Here is a 15,376-nt window from a genome sequence, read left to right as displayed (position 1 = left end):
TGTTTTTCGCGTGGGACGATGGCGAAATGTTGCAGGTGGTATGATTCCGAACAATTGACCCCTTTTTAAAACATTTTGACCCCTTTTTCTTCTTTTAGCGGCTGATTATGTGTGTAAACATGCAAATATAAAAAATTATCCAATGATCAAGGATATTTTTTGAAAATCTGCTTTCAAAAATTGCCATCAGATCCTGGTAGACCTATAATAATTAAGTATATGAAACTGCTTTATAGTCTGTCGGCTATTTTAAAGGTTCCACTAGACTATAATAGGTTTTTATGAAAGCGTCCATCTTGCGCCACAGTAAGCTCTAGGTAAAAGACTATACTTTTACCTAGGCCCGTATAAATAGTCAGTACTCAAGATGCATCTCGGTCTCAAGACACGGTTCAGGCTCTGTGATTGGTTGGCTGTCAAAATTTGGACCAACTACAGAGCCGAATCGCGTCTTGAGACCAGGTCGTATCTCAAGTACTGACTATTTATACGGGTCCTAGAGCTAGAAAAGTCTCTACTCTCTAGGCTAAACTTAGTTGGCATGGCTTAACTATCATGTTCTCCCTACGTTCTACGAATTTTCGGGCCACGTGCAATATATAGGGTTCCGTTATAGTAGCACATAATTTTTGTATATTCATTAGGTATTCAATTAATGTACCATCGAGGAAGTTGATTCCTATGCAATTGTCAGACCAACGACGTTATTTGGTCGAATATGTCAATTCAATGTTAATTGTGATCTGTCAGCTGGGTTTGACGTAACGCAACCAAACTACTTAGGTCCCCGATTTGCATAGGAATCAACATCTCTGATAGTACATTTATACCTAACGTGTTTCACATTTACACTACTAACAACATCATCTCAGTTACGTTCAAAGGAATTTGAACGAAAAGTTCCTTTATACTTCGCCGAATACATTTTTTTTAGCTGATCGACTAAATACTCAATAACTTATGAAGTCTTCTTAGCCGTGATAGTTTTCCTTTTAAATTCAGCATATTTCCTACTCCCGTGATTTTTTTCACATTTCCAGAAGTAATCGTTTAGCTGTTTTTTAACAGTGTTTCCCTTCTGGGAAGACTGGACTCTAACGACTTTTTCCACTTTATAACTTCATATTTTACAAATGGATCCCTAAATCGGAAAATGATCTTTGGATACTCGTAATATTTTTAAAAAACCTATCCAACGACATCCCACACGTTGGGGTGGAGGCGAAAAAAAATCATCCCCGCTTGATGTACAATAAAAATATTTTTTCTCACCTCCGGGCGGAAAACGTCAACTTTCTTCCCGCTGCGCTTACCAATGTTGCCGTTTTCCGCCTTCGTCGATGAGAAAAATGGTATACGCATGGGCAGTAAATAAGAAAGCCTCAGATCCTTCCTGCTCTAGGTGCGTAAGTAATGTACTATTTAAAAGATTTGCCGAATAACAGCTTTGTACTTATAGTCTCCGAGTAAAACCGCGGACAGATAGACGGACAAACTGACACTGACGGACATACCGAAACTATAAGGGTTCCTTGTTGACTACGGAACCCTAAAAAACAAGTAGACTTAAAAACATTTCAACATACCAAGAAGTGCTTGAAAGAGGCGTGACTTGAATATCCGTATGACTCTCTCTATAGCGAGCCGGAGCTGTCTGTCCTGGGGCTTCACCAACTTGCTGTGGTAGTCTTCCAGCAACTCTAATGCTCGGTGGGCCTCTGGAATAAAAAAAAAGTATTGTCAAATTAGTTCGCAGTTCGCTTCTTTTTCTAGTTTTTAAGTTTTACGGTTTCGTTACAGTATGCGCACAATAGACATATCATTCTGTCTACTCTGGTATGCGCAAGTATGTTTGCGTCTGACCCTGTCAATGATATTCTATGTTACTAAACCCTGTCGTACTTTAAATTCTCTGTTGTTTTGTCGTTAACAAGTAACACATAACTTGGTATAGTGTTACTTAGATTCAAGCGAAATAATAGATAGCTACATATTAGCTGGATAAATAAGATAGTAATATCTCGAAAACAAGTACGGTTCCCGCGCGATAATCGAAACTGCGGCGAAGCTGTATTTATTATTTTATCGTAAAAGAAGAAATAACATACCGTACGTCCTATCGATTTGCTCGGTAAAAGTCGCTAGGTATTTAGAGAGGACATTTTATCTAATTTCAGTGTAAAGTGACACCGACGTCTATTGGGACCAGAGGACGGTACACGTCAGCCCCCACACAAAAGTTACCTCCGTCACTACCTGCTATTGTTGCTGTATTTAAAAGCGAATTTTCATCAACATCACCGATCACTAAGGTCCAAAATGCGAAGTGATATTCACCAAATTTAAAACTTTCGACATTTGATTTAAAGTTATTCCCGTGGTGCTTTCCCTTTAGTTCTTTGACTTTCGGTCATGACAACTTTGTGCTGTCTCCCGTTTTTTATAACACGTTTTATGGGGAGAGAAATATATATATATATATATATATATATATATATATATATATATATATATATATATATATTTCTCTCCCCATTAGAAAATGAAATTTAGTATGTTTTATCGAATACCGAGCAAAGCTCGGTCAAATAGCTAGTTTATAATAATGAGATACCAACAGTGTAATAAATGTAGTATTGGCGCCCTGTACAATCCATACTAATATTATAAATGCGAAACTGTGTCTGTCTGTCTGTTACCTCTTCACGCCCAAACCACTATACCGATTTTACTGAAATTTAGTATGGGGATACTTTGAGTCTCGGTAAAGAACATAGGATGTTTTTTATCCCTGAAAAAAAAATGTACGGTTTCCGAGCGATAAACGAATTTTGGGGCAACGGAGCTGCGGACGTCATCTAGTCACATATCATTTCAATTTTGAAGCTGTTCGTTTCGATCAGTTTTCGATCATTCCGTGTACAACTTTAGATGTTATAAGATCTTATTAAGATTGAGAACGGTAAGTGGTAGGTTCTTCTATGATTTTTTCGATTGAATTTGACCATGATTATTTTGACAATAATAGTAAGTAAGTGATTGTTGTTACATTTATAAGGTACCTCGGCATTTTATACCAGCTATTTAACAAGGTCTAGGTATATAACTAACTAGGATTGAAATAGCCGTTAGTTTTTAATCAAAAACAAAATCGAGTCAATAATAATTTATCACTAACGAGGCCTCTTTTGCTGCTCGCATAAAATTTTTAATTAAATGCTTAAACGACGAAAGAGTATTAATATCACGCGGGTAAAACCGTGTACAGTTTTTATATTTAACTAGCTGTTGCCCGCGATTTCGTCCGCGTGAACTTTAGTTTATAGTTCTCAATCGATGTATATTCCCGTACATCGATTGAGTCGTTTTTGCGCAAATCAGAAAAGTATATTGTGTGGGAACCGCACATTTTTCCGGGAGGAAAAACATTCCTTATCCCAGATTAAAATTAGTAGGTATCTCCAATCTCCATGCCAAATTTCATCAAAATAGATTAAATAATTTAGGCAAGAATCATTAAAGTTTATTCTGCGGGAACCGTATATTTTCTGGGTTGAAAAGTATCCCTTCAAGACTGAAAGTATTGCCATACCTTTCATCAAAATAGATTGAATAGTTTAGGCGATAATCATAAAAGTTTATTGTGCAGGAACCGTACATTTTCCGGGACAAAATTAGTATTCCTTGTCCTTTCCCGAGACTCAAAGTATCTCCATACCAAATTCCATCAAAATAGATTGAATAGTGTACGCGCAAATCATTAAAGTATATTGTGCAGTAACCGAACATTTTTCCGGGACAAAATGTATCCTATGTTCTTTTTCGGGACTCAAAATATCTTTATACCAAATTTCAGCAAAATGGGTCGAGCCGTTTACGCGTGATGTCGTGACCACGCGAAATATAACGTTCCCCGCAGCTTCGCCCGTGTAAATTAGATATTTCACAGACAAATTAGTCCACAAAAATAGCCTATGATCCTTCACGTGGTCTACTTCTTATCTGTGCCAAATAACAGAAAAATTGCTTCAGTAGTTCGTGAGATAAGCCCTTTCAAATAATTTCCCGTTTTTTCCACATTTTCCTCTGTTTCTTCGCTCCTATCAGTTTTAGCGTAATAAAATATAGCCTATAGCCTTCCTCGATAAATGGGCTATCTAACACTGAAAGAATTTTTCAAATCCGACCAGTATTTCCTGAGATTAGCGCGTTCAAACAAACAAACTAACAAACTCTTCCGCTTTATAATATTATAGTATAGATAAAGTGAGGGTTTTACTATTTCCAAAAATATTGTGATTTATTAAAATAGTAAAGAATTCTAGTCTTCGTAATTTTATTAAATACGCTAATAAGTTATATTTTTAAAGACAATCTTAGGTATGATTTGGCCAACTTGGTAATATAGTATACTGTGTAATATAAGAATGTGGTTATAATATTCTTACAGCCGTAGTGTAGAGTTATACTGTAACGTTTCGGTACCACAAGTAAAATCAAAGACAGCAATGTGGCTGCGCTACACATTACAAGTATAAAAATATTGATAATTCTATTTTTGTACCGCAAACTTAATTGTGATATATTGGCCTACCTATTATCTAATACACATGCCGAACACTCGTCGGGACTCGGGAGTACGTACAATGTTCCTATGGCCATGTTCCAAGCTGCTTAGCGCTAAACATGTAACAATTGAATAATAGTAGAGTCGATGTGTAAAATATTCACCTTGCTTACGAACTGGCATCACGGTACCGCCCCCTAACGTAATTTTGTAACACTCGTATTTCACACAAATGAAATAAAAAAAAATCACGAAACGCGTTTGAGGAGGAGCTTCATTTTAGAGGACTGACGGCCGCGGAGTACATTTTGAACGGCACATGTGACGAAACAAAAACATAAAAATATGAACACCGAACAGTTGAATACGCGGAGTGAGTTCGATTGTGAGGGCCGTCGTCTACTGAGCTCGGCGGGATTGGTCGATTTCAGTGACGTCAGAGGGTTGGAGCATAGACTATGCCGTGAGGGATTAAAGCGGAGGGCGAAACCCCTCGTCTCGGGCTCGACAGCGTGATACAACATTTTCCCCTATTCGAGTTATGCTATCGAATAATCAAAATATTAATTTATGTTGATAATGTTTTGTTTGATTTACGAAAATGTTTTATTTTAAACCACTTTTAAGAAGAGATTTGTTTCCATCAGTAAACGCAATATATAGAAATCGCTTTAACAATTTTAATAATTAATAATAACAGTAAAATTATTTGTAAATGAAATAATCAAACATAAACAATGAAACATTTGAAGACACCCCTTTAACTTCGTAGACAGCAAGTTTCGTAGACCTACGTAGTGCGTGGGTCGAGCTACTACGCTACGTAGCATGCCACGACGTGTAAGCTACGCAAGACTTTGCTACGGTCTTGGCTACGAATTTTTAACCGACTTCCAAAAAGGAGGAGGTTATATGTTCGGCTGTGGAGATTTTATTTTTATTTTTTTATTTTTATTTTTGTATGTTCAACGATTACTCCGCCGTTTGTGAACCGATTTACTTTTTTTTTTATTTTCTTAAAATATTATACCAATATAATATAATTATGTACTTTTTTGCTAAATTTAATTAATTACTTTCTTAATAATAAAAAAATCTTAATAAAAAAAAGTAATAAATACTTAAACGTATTTATTAAGTACTTTTTAGGGTTCCGTAGTCAACAAGGAACCCTTATAGTTTCGGTCTGTCCGTCCGTCTATCTGTCTATCTGTCTGTCCGCGGTTTTTCTCAGAGATTATAGGACCTACAAAGCTGTTAATTGGCATAAAGGCACATATTAATGATGGCGACAAAATGATACATTTTTTTTATGGTAGGTACCTCCCCTACACATCAATCGGGGATTAATATTTTTTTCGCTTCCACCCCATCGTGTGGGGTTTTGGATGGGTTTTTTAAAAATATTATGACTATTCATAGATCATTTCCCGATTTAGGGATGCATTTGTGAAATATTAAGTTTTAGAGTGGAAAAAATCGTTAGAGTCCAATGTCCCCCCCTTCTACCAGCTAAACGGTTACTTCTGGAAATGTGAAAAAATTCACGGGAGTAGGAAATATGCTGAATTTAAAAGGAATAAACTATCACGGCTAAGAAGACTTCATAATGAGTAATAGTCGATCAACAAAAAAATGTATTCGGCGAAGTATAAAGTAACTTTTCGTTCAAATTCCTTTGAACGTTGAGATGATGTGATTAGTAGTGTAAACACGTTATAAATGTACATTCATTGACCATACGTACAAACATTTAAAAAAACTAGCGGTACTACGGAACCCCATATTGCGCGTGGCCCGACACGCACTTGGCCGGTTTTTTAAAACTGCGGTATGAATTTGTTTTAGACAACACCTAAAGGTGCCATACTTTAAGGGAAGTTAGGTCCTTTTTGACACATTTACCTACCACTTGATACCTCCTAAACTCTAAAGTAAGTGCACCTTAACTAATTTATAGTTGCTGTCGGTCTTAGCTAGGTGTGTAGGGCATGTCAAAAAAACTTTTAGCTTTTATATTCTCATGACGAAGCTGGTCTGCCTTGCCCTGAGCTTTTGGGCCAATCACGGTCTTTAGCTACTTGCAGGTTCGGTTTTTTCTGGTAGTTAATTTAGTAATTTTTTAACTACATTTTTCCGCATCCGGCCTGCCACCTGAGACATCAACTAAGAACCTTATGTTACGCTTAGTCCAACTTCACTCCACTAAAAGTAAATGCTGCTACCTATTTTCCATCAAAGTAAAATAGTACGGTATTATTCTTTTTTTTTAAATAAAATCTCGGTGCACCTTACAGATCGCTGTCCCTGTCTCCTGTAGCAGTCCCTTTTGCCTGTCCCCTTTGCTCTTTCCCCTGTCTCCTGTTCCTTGTGACATGTAGGACGTAGGTACTGTCCCCTGTCCCCGGTCTAATTTTTTAACTGATGTACCTACTTAATTTATTTTATAAAAAAAAATGTGCTAAAGAACACACAACTGAAGTAAAACTTCTTTTGCCCCATCTTGTACTACCTATGAGAGAGAGAGAGAGAGAAAATGTGCGCCCGCGCTGCTTTCTTTCCCGATTTACATCTCGTATGCTGTAGGTACACGAGACGTGACTTTATTTTTTTCTATTTAAACGAACTTATACACCCCGCTTCTTCTTCTTCTTTGGTTCGCATCGCCCGATCAAACTTTTCGTATCGCTCTCGCCAGCTTACTCCCCAAGTCAAGCGTGCGTAAAGAAGTTGCACTTCAAAATATTCCAATCTGTCTTAGCGTGCGTACACACGCGCCGCAGGGGCAGCGACACCGCCGCAGTGACGGTGCCGCTGCCGCTGCGACGCTGTGTGTAAGCAGCCTTATACGTCTTAAGCCTAGGTTGTGATAAAAGTACGAATACTGCATCGCTATTCGCTACATTTGTGATATTATAGTACCACGTTTTTAAAGATGGTCACCCTTTTTTAGAAAAAATATACCTAATTAATGGGGGATTTTCATTTTTATTTTTTAATTTTATTTTTAACAATCTTAACTAGATGGCGTAAGGGTAAACATTATAGGTTTATGGGGTAAACACTTCTAGATTTTCTATTGGTTCCTCACCGATCTGAAATTATCTGCAGATTGGCATCACTGACTACATATGGGTTGTATTTCCAAAAAATATCAGTGTACTGTCAAGTGTGACATAAATCAAAATATCTTAAACCTAAGCGTTCATTGGCCTAAGCTATTAGGCCAGTATACTGATAACAGTTTAGGAACACGCTAACATAATTTAATATCTGTCAAACTGAAAACTGACAACTGAAAGAGTTTTGGTGGTTTTTATTATTTTTTCCTAAATTGTATTATTTGGGTTTTTGATGTTAAAATATTAGCCATTAAATATCCGTTATCTTACACAAGTGCAGGTAAGATGTTGTCAAAACCAAAATGTATAATTCCTGTGACATTTGGTGTGAATATCGGTAAATAGGGCTATTTCTTCCGTGAGTTTTAGCTAAAACATCGTTATAATAACTATATTATATAAACGATCAGACATGCCTCTCAAATTCGGTATTATTACATGACATTTCGTGTTTAGGACATTATTTTACATTTGACATTAATTAATTTAGTAATTAGAGATTTTATAAACTGACATTAGCATTACTTTGACATGTTTTTATCAATTTATTATTTTGTGACATTATTGACTTATTTAAAGATTGACACATTTTATGAATTGTTATTATTATTAAGTATATTATTAATTATGGTTATAGGACATTTAATTGATTTGCTGACATATTTAATGTAGTAATTATTGTTTTTAGTTTATCAATTTTATAGATTCCAATACATTTAAAATTTAATTTGTAATTTTTGGTGGAAAATATTGTTTATGGTATAAAATTGTACTGAATGGTAGAAAAATTTTGTGATGTTGACAACCCATGTTTTGTTTAAAAGTTTTTTAAAAATTTAAAATTACCTGCAGTACACCTGATGATGATTTTTTCGAAACCGATCGTGTATATAACAAATTTGTAATAAAAATATTAAAATAAAGTGGAATAAGTGCAAGGAAAGTGTATAATTATTTAATAACTATATTATCCTATTCATTGGAATATGCGTCTTTTTCAAATTGAAATGTATCAAGTTTTACATTCTTTTGCCCAGTTTTGTAGCAATGAGGAGCAAATTGCCTTTTTATCCCGATAGGCGTCGCATCGTCGACTGACCGTAATTTGACATTAGAGCTGTCAAATCTAATACATTTTTTGTAAACAAGAGTAATAATTATTAATTTTCGTAAAAATGCCTCAATGTTGTGCTTTGAGTTTTAAAAACTGGAGAGTTCATATATTTCCCAAAGACCCAAAGTGAAGAAAAAGTGGGGAAATGCCTTGTGAATAAAGAATTTCAAGGAAAGAATATGGCACGCTTAAGTTCACTTCATTTCACAGAAGATGATTATTTTGAAGGAAGTAAATACACAGGTAAGTTGTGAAATTATGATGTCTAGCCTAAGCCAAACTTATTATTTCCTAGACATGCCTCTTACAAACAAACCAATAACAAATAATTATAACATATATTTTCAGATGCTGAGCCATAAGAAACATTTTTAAGAAATGCATACAGAGCTTCTGTTGTCATACTGTTTATTAGCATAATTATGGGAATAGGCTATCTTATGACCAAGTGTCGAAGCAAATTCAAGATATGTTTGCTAATAGAAAAGTTACTGTAAGGATTCCGCAGCTTGTTGTACCACAGTTGCAGCAAGTACTAAAATGTGTTCATACTGAGAGGATTATAGGATTAACAGCGGCGGTCAGAAGATGTCTAGATTTGTATAAAAGTTAGCTGTTGGTTCCGTGTTCAATCTGTAAAAAGATGGAATAATATCTAAATATTTCACGTTTATCTGTGATAGTAAACAAATGTTAATAATGTATATACACATACCGTTACAGATATTCTATTATTTCCTGCTTGCTGATGCTTGGAACAGGTTAATCGGCGTTCATGTCTCTGAATGTATTAGGGGGATATTAGATTATCATATATATTGGATCCGAGATCATTGAGTCAATGATATTGGATAATGTAATATAGACATATTATGATTCATTTCTTCCTTGATCATAGATTTTTGACATTTGCTGAGAGATTGGATCCAATACGGTCATAGAAATAGGTGTTGCCAGTTATTTAATATAAAAAAGAATTTTTAATTTCTTGTTCGTTAATATGTTTCAAATAATGTAATGTAATTATTTTTCTAATTATATATTGGATAATCTTGCTGAAATAACAAAAAACAAGCCATATTAAAAATGACGATGTCTTTTGACAAATCGAATTCTCTGAGATATAGTAACCCTGACGTCAATACCTGTCAGCGTTAGCGCTCTCCATTGGCTATTGAAACCACATATGACGTAAAATAGGATCAATTTTCATTACATTATCATATTTCTATGATAATGTAATATGCCGATATGATCAAACGATCATATATATTGGATCCTATATATGATCATAGAAATGATCATTTAGGTATAAATGATAATGTAATACCCCCTTAGGGTGTGGATAGATAAGAGAATTGTCCTTTTGATCGCCCAAACCATCGTCAAAGTTTTGGTTCCGATCATACGCCTCCAATCTTGAAATAAAAACTCCTTATGAGGATAACATATTTAAACAAATTTTGAAATAAGAAATATAACCTAAAAATATTACTATGTTTACCTTTCGCTCAGATCGACTTTTTGCTCACCACTGACGCATTTCTCTAACGAAGCTCACTTTTCAGCTCACTCACAGTAAACAAAGAATATATTTTAAGATTAACCACTCATTTGACACTTGTAGTAAACAAAGTCCAGTCGCTGGTGGCTCCATCTGCTTCGAGCTTTTAGTTTGGCTCCTCATTAATTTATTGATGGTATTCTCTGGTATTACCGATAGTTGTCTACCCATACGCCATCTAGTTACTGAAATTGAAACTGTTTGACAATCAAATTAAAAATATAGGAAAATCCCTCATTGGATATTTTCCTCTATTTGTGATATATTCTTTTTATTTTTTATTTTTGTACCTCAGTTATTTGGTCTTAATAAAAGCACAATAATTTATTCCTATTCAAAATGAGAGCGGATGTATATAAGGTCAAATTTCGTACTACATCCAATTAAATTATGAAAGTTCTAAATATTATGTAAAAAATTGGACACCCAGACACTTATTATTAATTATAATGATATTTTATAATAGATTTTTAAAGAACTATTCCATACATAATTGTTATTAAAAAAAAGTTGTTGTAATTTGACTACCGCAAATAGCGGCCAAGAAAGCTCGGCAAAGCTTTAAATGAAGGTGGCGAAAAAAATAACTAACGCTGCTACATACAAAAACGACATATTTGACAGTTCTTCTTTACCAGCAGCGCCCCCGCCCAAGTTCATATAATAAAGTCTTGTCGCACCCTTCGAAGGATAATTTTTATAAATTTCAATTTGAAATATTTTCTCAGAATTACAGGTGAACCCACTTTTTTTGGGCTTAAAAAATCGCAAATCGTACAAAGAAATTGATAAGCAGTTTTTTAGCTGTTTATCTTTGATACAAAGTTCCCAATTCTGACGAATTCTCAAAAATTGTAACACTTCCGGCAAACATTACGTAGGTATGATAAATGGAAATTTTAAAATGAATTATTTCACATAACTTGTCGGTAAGGTACGGTATTGATTTTTTTGGTATCAATCGATGCAAGATGTTATATTCTACTACATATTTTGAATTTAGCTCAAAATCTTTGAATTTATAAATGTTTTAAACATCCTTAATATCTCTTTTACATTACCGTCTACGGTGCACTTTAATTTTTTTTTCATAAAATATGGAGTGGCAAATTTGTTAGTCTGTGGATAAATCAAATTCTATCGATAATTTGGATAATCTGTCAGTCGTGGATCGTGGACCTCGAAGTGTGTTTTGCTGAGTGTTTGAATAAATCTGCAATTTATAGAGAGGTCATAAAATAAATTCAATATGCCTCTCTTTGGCAAAAAAGATTTTGGTAGAAAATCCAAAAAAGATAATAAGGAGTCTGAAAAGCAGCCATCCATTGAGGACAAATACGTCGTTAAGGATTTATTAGGGACAGGAGCATTTTCAGAAGTTCGTTTGATAGAGAGTAAAGAAAATGGACAGTTGTTTGCTTGTAAAATTATCGATAAAAAGGCTCTCAAAGGCAAGGAGGACTCCTTAGAAAACGAAATTCGGGTTCTGAAACGATTTAGCGAGAATGCTGTGGCAGAAGGTGGCGAGAAAAAAATATTTTCCCATCCCAATATTGTACAATTACTCGAAACATACGAGGACAAAAATAAGGTTTACCTTGTAATGGAACTCGTAACAGGTGGTGAGCTTTTCGATCGTATCGTCGAAAAGGGTTCGTATACAGAAAAAGATGCTTCCAATCTTATAAGACAAGTTCTAGAAGCTGTGGATTATATGCATTCGCAGGGAGTCGTGCACAGAGATTTGAAACCCGAGAATCTTCTTTACTATAGTGCCGATGAGGACAGCAAGATTATGATAAGTGATTTTGGACTGTCAAAAATTGAGGATTCTGCATCTATTATGGCAACAGCTTGCGGCACACCGGGGTATGTGGCCCCCGAGGTCTTAGCTCAGAAACCATATGGCAAGGCCGTAGATGTTTGGAGTATAGGTGTCATATCATACATACTACTGTGTGGGTATCCACCGTTTTACGATGAGAATGATGCTAACCTGTTTGCACAGATTCTGAAAGGAGACTTTGAATTTGATTCTCCATATTGGGACGACATCAGTGAGTCTGCCAAGGATTTTATAAGACATCTGATGTGTGTAGAAGTGGAAAAGAGATACACTTGCAGGTATATTACTTTCTTGTCCTCTAAAGAAAATTTTTAATAAATGTACTAATTTTTGTCATCTTATATATAAATAATTATATATTCTTAATTATCTATTTTTGAAATGAATGGATGTAATTTCAATAATTATAATGTGAAATGTTTATAAGACTATTATCAAGACATGAGGTTATCAATTTGACCTCTTTATGTTTTTTCATATTGATAAGAATGTACTCAAACAGATTATATATAACTCTCTGTTTTTTTTCGTGCAGTTTAACTATTAACTTTTCTTTAACTATCCACCTTCAGGCATATTTGGGGGGGTTATGAGGCCAAAAATAAATAAACATAAGTTAACAAAATATATGACTTAGCCAGAATAAGCAAATAATTATGTACTACTATATAATACTGTACATAATATTATTTACTAGCTGGTAAAATTAATTTCAAAATAAATTACAATACTTTCCACAAATGATATTATCGGATAATTAATTTTCTAAAATTGGATAGTCTGCTTATCAGAATAAAGTATAATTATCATGTCATTGTTTTACAAAACTCAGCCTTGTGAATATAATAGTTACATGATACAATACAAAATAAATTATACTTAATTATATCTTGTTCCAACTTAAAAGTTACTAGCTATTTGACCAAGCTTTGCTAGGTATTCAATAAAACACGAATTAAATGACATTTTCTAAAAATGATTCCTAGCTAGATCGATTTATCGCCCCCGAAACCCCCTATATACTAAAATTCATGAAAATTGTTGGAGCCAGTGTAAACTCCATGTAACTTCACTCTATTTAACGACAAACTCTCTAAAGCGTCGAAATCAATTGACTTCGGTTGGTTTAGCTTGTCTACCATACAATGGTACACTCTACATAGCATCACACCCACTCTCAATAACGTCAGCATTACAACAATTGAACAATAAAAAGTACCTTTTAAATTACTAAATTTAGTAAAAACTGCGCAGCTGTGTACGTTTTTTTGACGCATTGTTATCCTAGCCCGCAATAAACTCGACTTTCGGCATCATGCATACAGAACTTTCTAAAAAATTAGTCCTTTTGTTTACAAATTGAGATTGATTGTACGTGTAGGCTGTTTTAGACCCTAGTCCGTAACTAATAATAAGTAGTCATGGATTATTAATATCTATTCATTATCATATTCTCAGTTATACATAAACTTTCAAACTGTAAATACGGTTAGTAAAAGAAAATCACTGTATATTGACGAAAAAGTATTGATTTTTTCTTCTCTCCATTTAACGACAACTCTATATAACGTCATAAAATGCACGGTCCCTACAGAAGATAAGATATTAAAATGTTGTGTCAAAGGCTATTTAAGTCAATGTCAAATCAAAAGCTATTTAAGCCATATAATTTTTATTATTACTTGCAGACAAGCTTTGGCCCACCCTTGGATATCGGGCAACGCAGCCAGCAATAAGAACATTCATGGCACTGTTTCTGAACAACTCAAGAAGAACTTTGCAAAGTCTCGTTGGAAACAAGCGTACCACGCCACCACTGTCATCAACCAGATGAGGAAAATGATCCTGAGCAGCAGCAGCTCCAGTCGCAGCAGCAACGCTCTGCCCAACCCACAGCAATAATTGACTACAAGACTTCAGCTTATCGTAGATTCAGGTACTTAATGTATTCCATATCTTGATTTTATAGTATCACTAATGTACTAACAATTTACTATTTAGATGGAGTTGATAATGGCCGGGAGTGAATCTGGCTAACATGAATGGGTGTATCAACTCAGTTTCTCACAACTATTCCTGTTAAATATAACTATGTAGTTTATCTACAAAATGTTTACGACATATATTGGACTAGTCATTTAAATCCGACATAATAACATGATGTTATTGTATTTACAGTCTCGTTTTACCTTTTTGTTATGAATCTCATTTTTTACTTCCAATTCTGTTGTTTACTTTTCTTTCTCTCCAATTTGTTTTACAATAGCTATGTCCATACTATGCGCTTTCGTCTTCAATTTTCGTCATCTTCTTTCATTCAACTTTCGTTTTGGCGCATTCAATAATTGAATGCGTCAACGAACGCGACGCCAACATTGTCATTTTTGTTTTTTCGATACGGTCAGAGGGCCTCACGTTCGCTATTGACTGCGCTATAACGCATGCCCTTGACGAACAGAAAAAGGCACAGTGTGGACAAAGCTAATGGAGGTTTCACACTAAACTTAGATAATAATATTGTGATGCTTTCATTATGGAAAAGTTTTGATGCTATATGAAACAAAATATGGATATGTGAGATTCAGACTTTTGTATTTTAAAACGCTAGTGTGAAAGTTATTGATATCTTGTACTAGCTATTGTTCTATTGTCGTGATGATGAATATTTAATGCTAGAAATTGTTGCAAAAGTTGTTATATATGAATAGTTATCGTTCTTCATGACAAATGTTTAATGGCTTCTTAAGGCTTATCTTTTTAAGCTGATGCTAGTATAAATACGCTCTAATGGTAAACTATAGTATGATTTAATAATAATAATTAAGAAAAAATAGTTATTTTTGATGATTTAAGAGAAACACTGTCCATAAATAAAATAGTTAAAGGAAAATAAATCACATTTATTCTTAATATTTGTTTTTTGAGATTTGAGGTCTATATCAAAAATATTTTATGCATAGGTATGTTTCTGTCTATTAACCTATTAAGTATACCTATAAGTATAAATGCCATACCTTGACATTATTATGTATGTGCGCATGTAATCCTATTTAATCTTATATACTTATCTAAATAGTGACTATGTGCATCAATTGTCTATAGGATGTAAGTTTTATCAATTAAATTTTGATCCTTTCTATCTTTTCAACACTATCCAATAAAT

The 15,376-nt window shown here is 34.3% G+C and overlaps 2 protein-coding genes across 4 annotated transcripts in view; one reads left to right on the top strand and one right to left on the bottom strand.

Annotated features, from left to right (window-relative positions):
- Positions 1–4,972, bottom strand: part of LOC121739623 (disks large 1 tumor suppressor protein) — a 45,719-nt gene extending 40,747 nt beyond the window's left edge. For all 3 annotated transcript variants that reach the window (XM_042132115.1, XM_042132117.1, XM_042132116.1), the window contains exons 1-2: positions 4,732–4,972; positions 1,587–1,718 (exon numbers count right to left, since the gene is read on the bottom strand). In XM_042132115.1, coding sequence (XP_041988049.1) covers positions 1,587–1,718; positions 4,732–4,750 — 151 coding nt within the window. In that variant the 5' untranslated portion in view covers positions 4,751–4,972. The remainder of the gene's footprint in view (positions 1–1,586; positions 1,719–4,731) is intronic.
- A 6,571-nt stretch (positions 4,973–11,543) lies between these two features.
- LOC121739625 (calcium/calmodulin-dependent protein kinase type 1-like) lies at positions 11,544–14,518 on the top strand. The gene is made up of 2 exons (XM_042132127.1): positions 11,544–12,491; positions 13,902–14,518. Exons 1-2 carry the CDS (start codon positions 11,617–11,619, stop codon positions 14,113–14,115), a joined length of 1,089 nt encoding a protein of 362 aa, XP_041988061.1. The 5' UTR covers positions 11,544–11,616; the 3' UTR covers positions 14,116–14,518.
- The last annotated feature ends 858 nt before the right edge of the window (positions 14,519–15,376 follow it).

This window comes from Aricia agestis, chromosome 2 (genome assembly GCF_905147365.1).
Source record: "Aricia agestis chromosome 2, ilAriAges1.1, whole genome shotgun sequence".
NCBI lineage: Eukaryota > Metazoa > Arthropoda > Insecta > Lepidoptera > Lycaenidae > Aricia > Aricia agestis.
The sequence above is the reverse complement of the archived record's forward strand: the minus strand, read 5'-3'. Positions and strand labels throughout refer to the sequence as shown.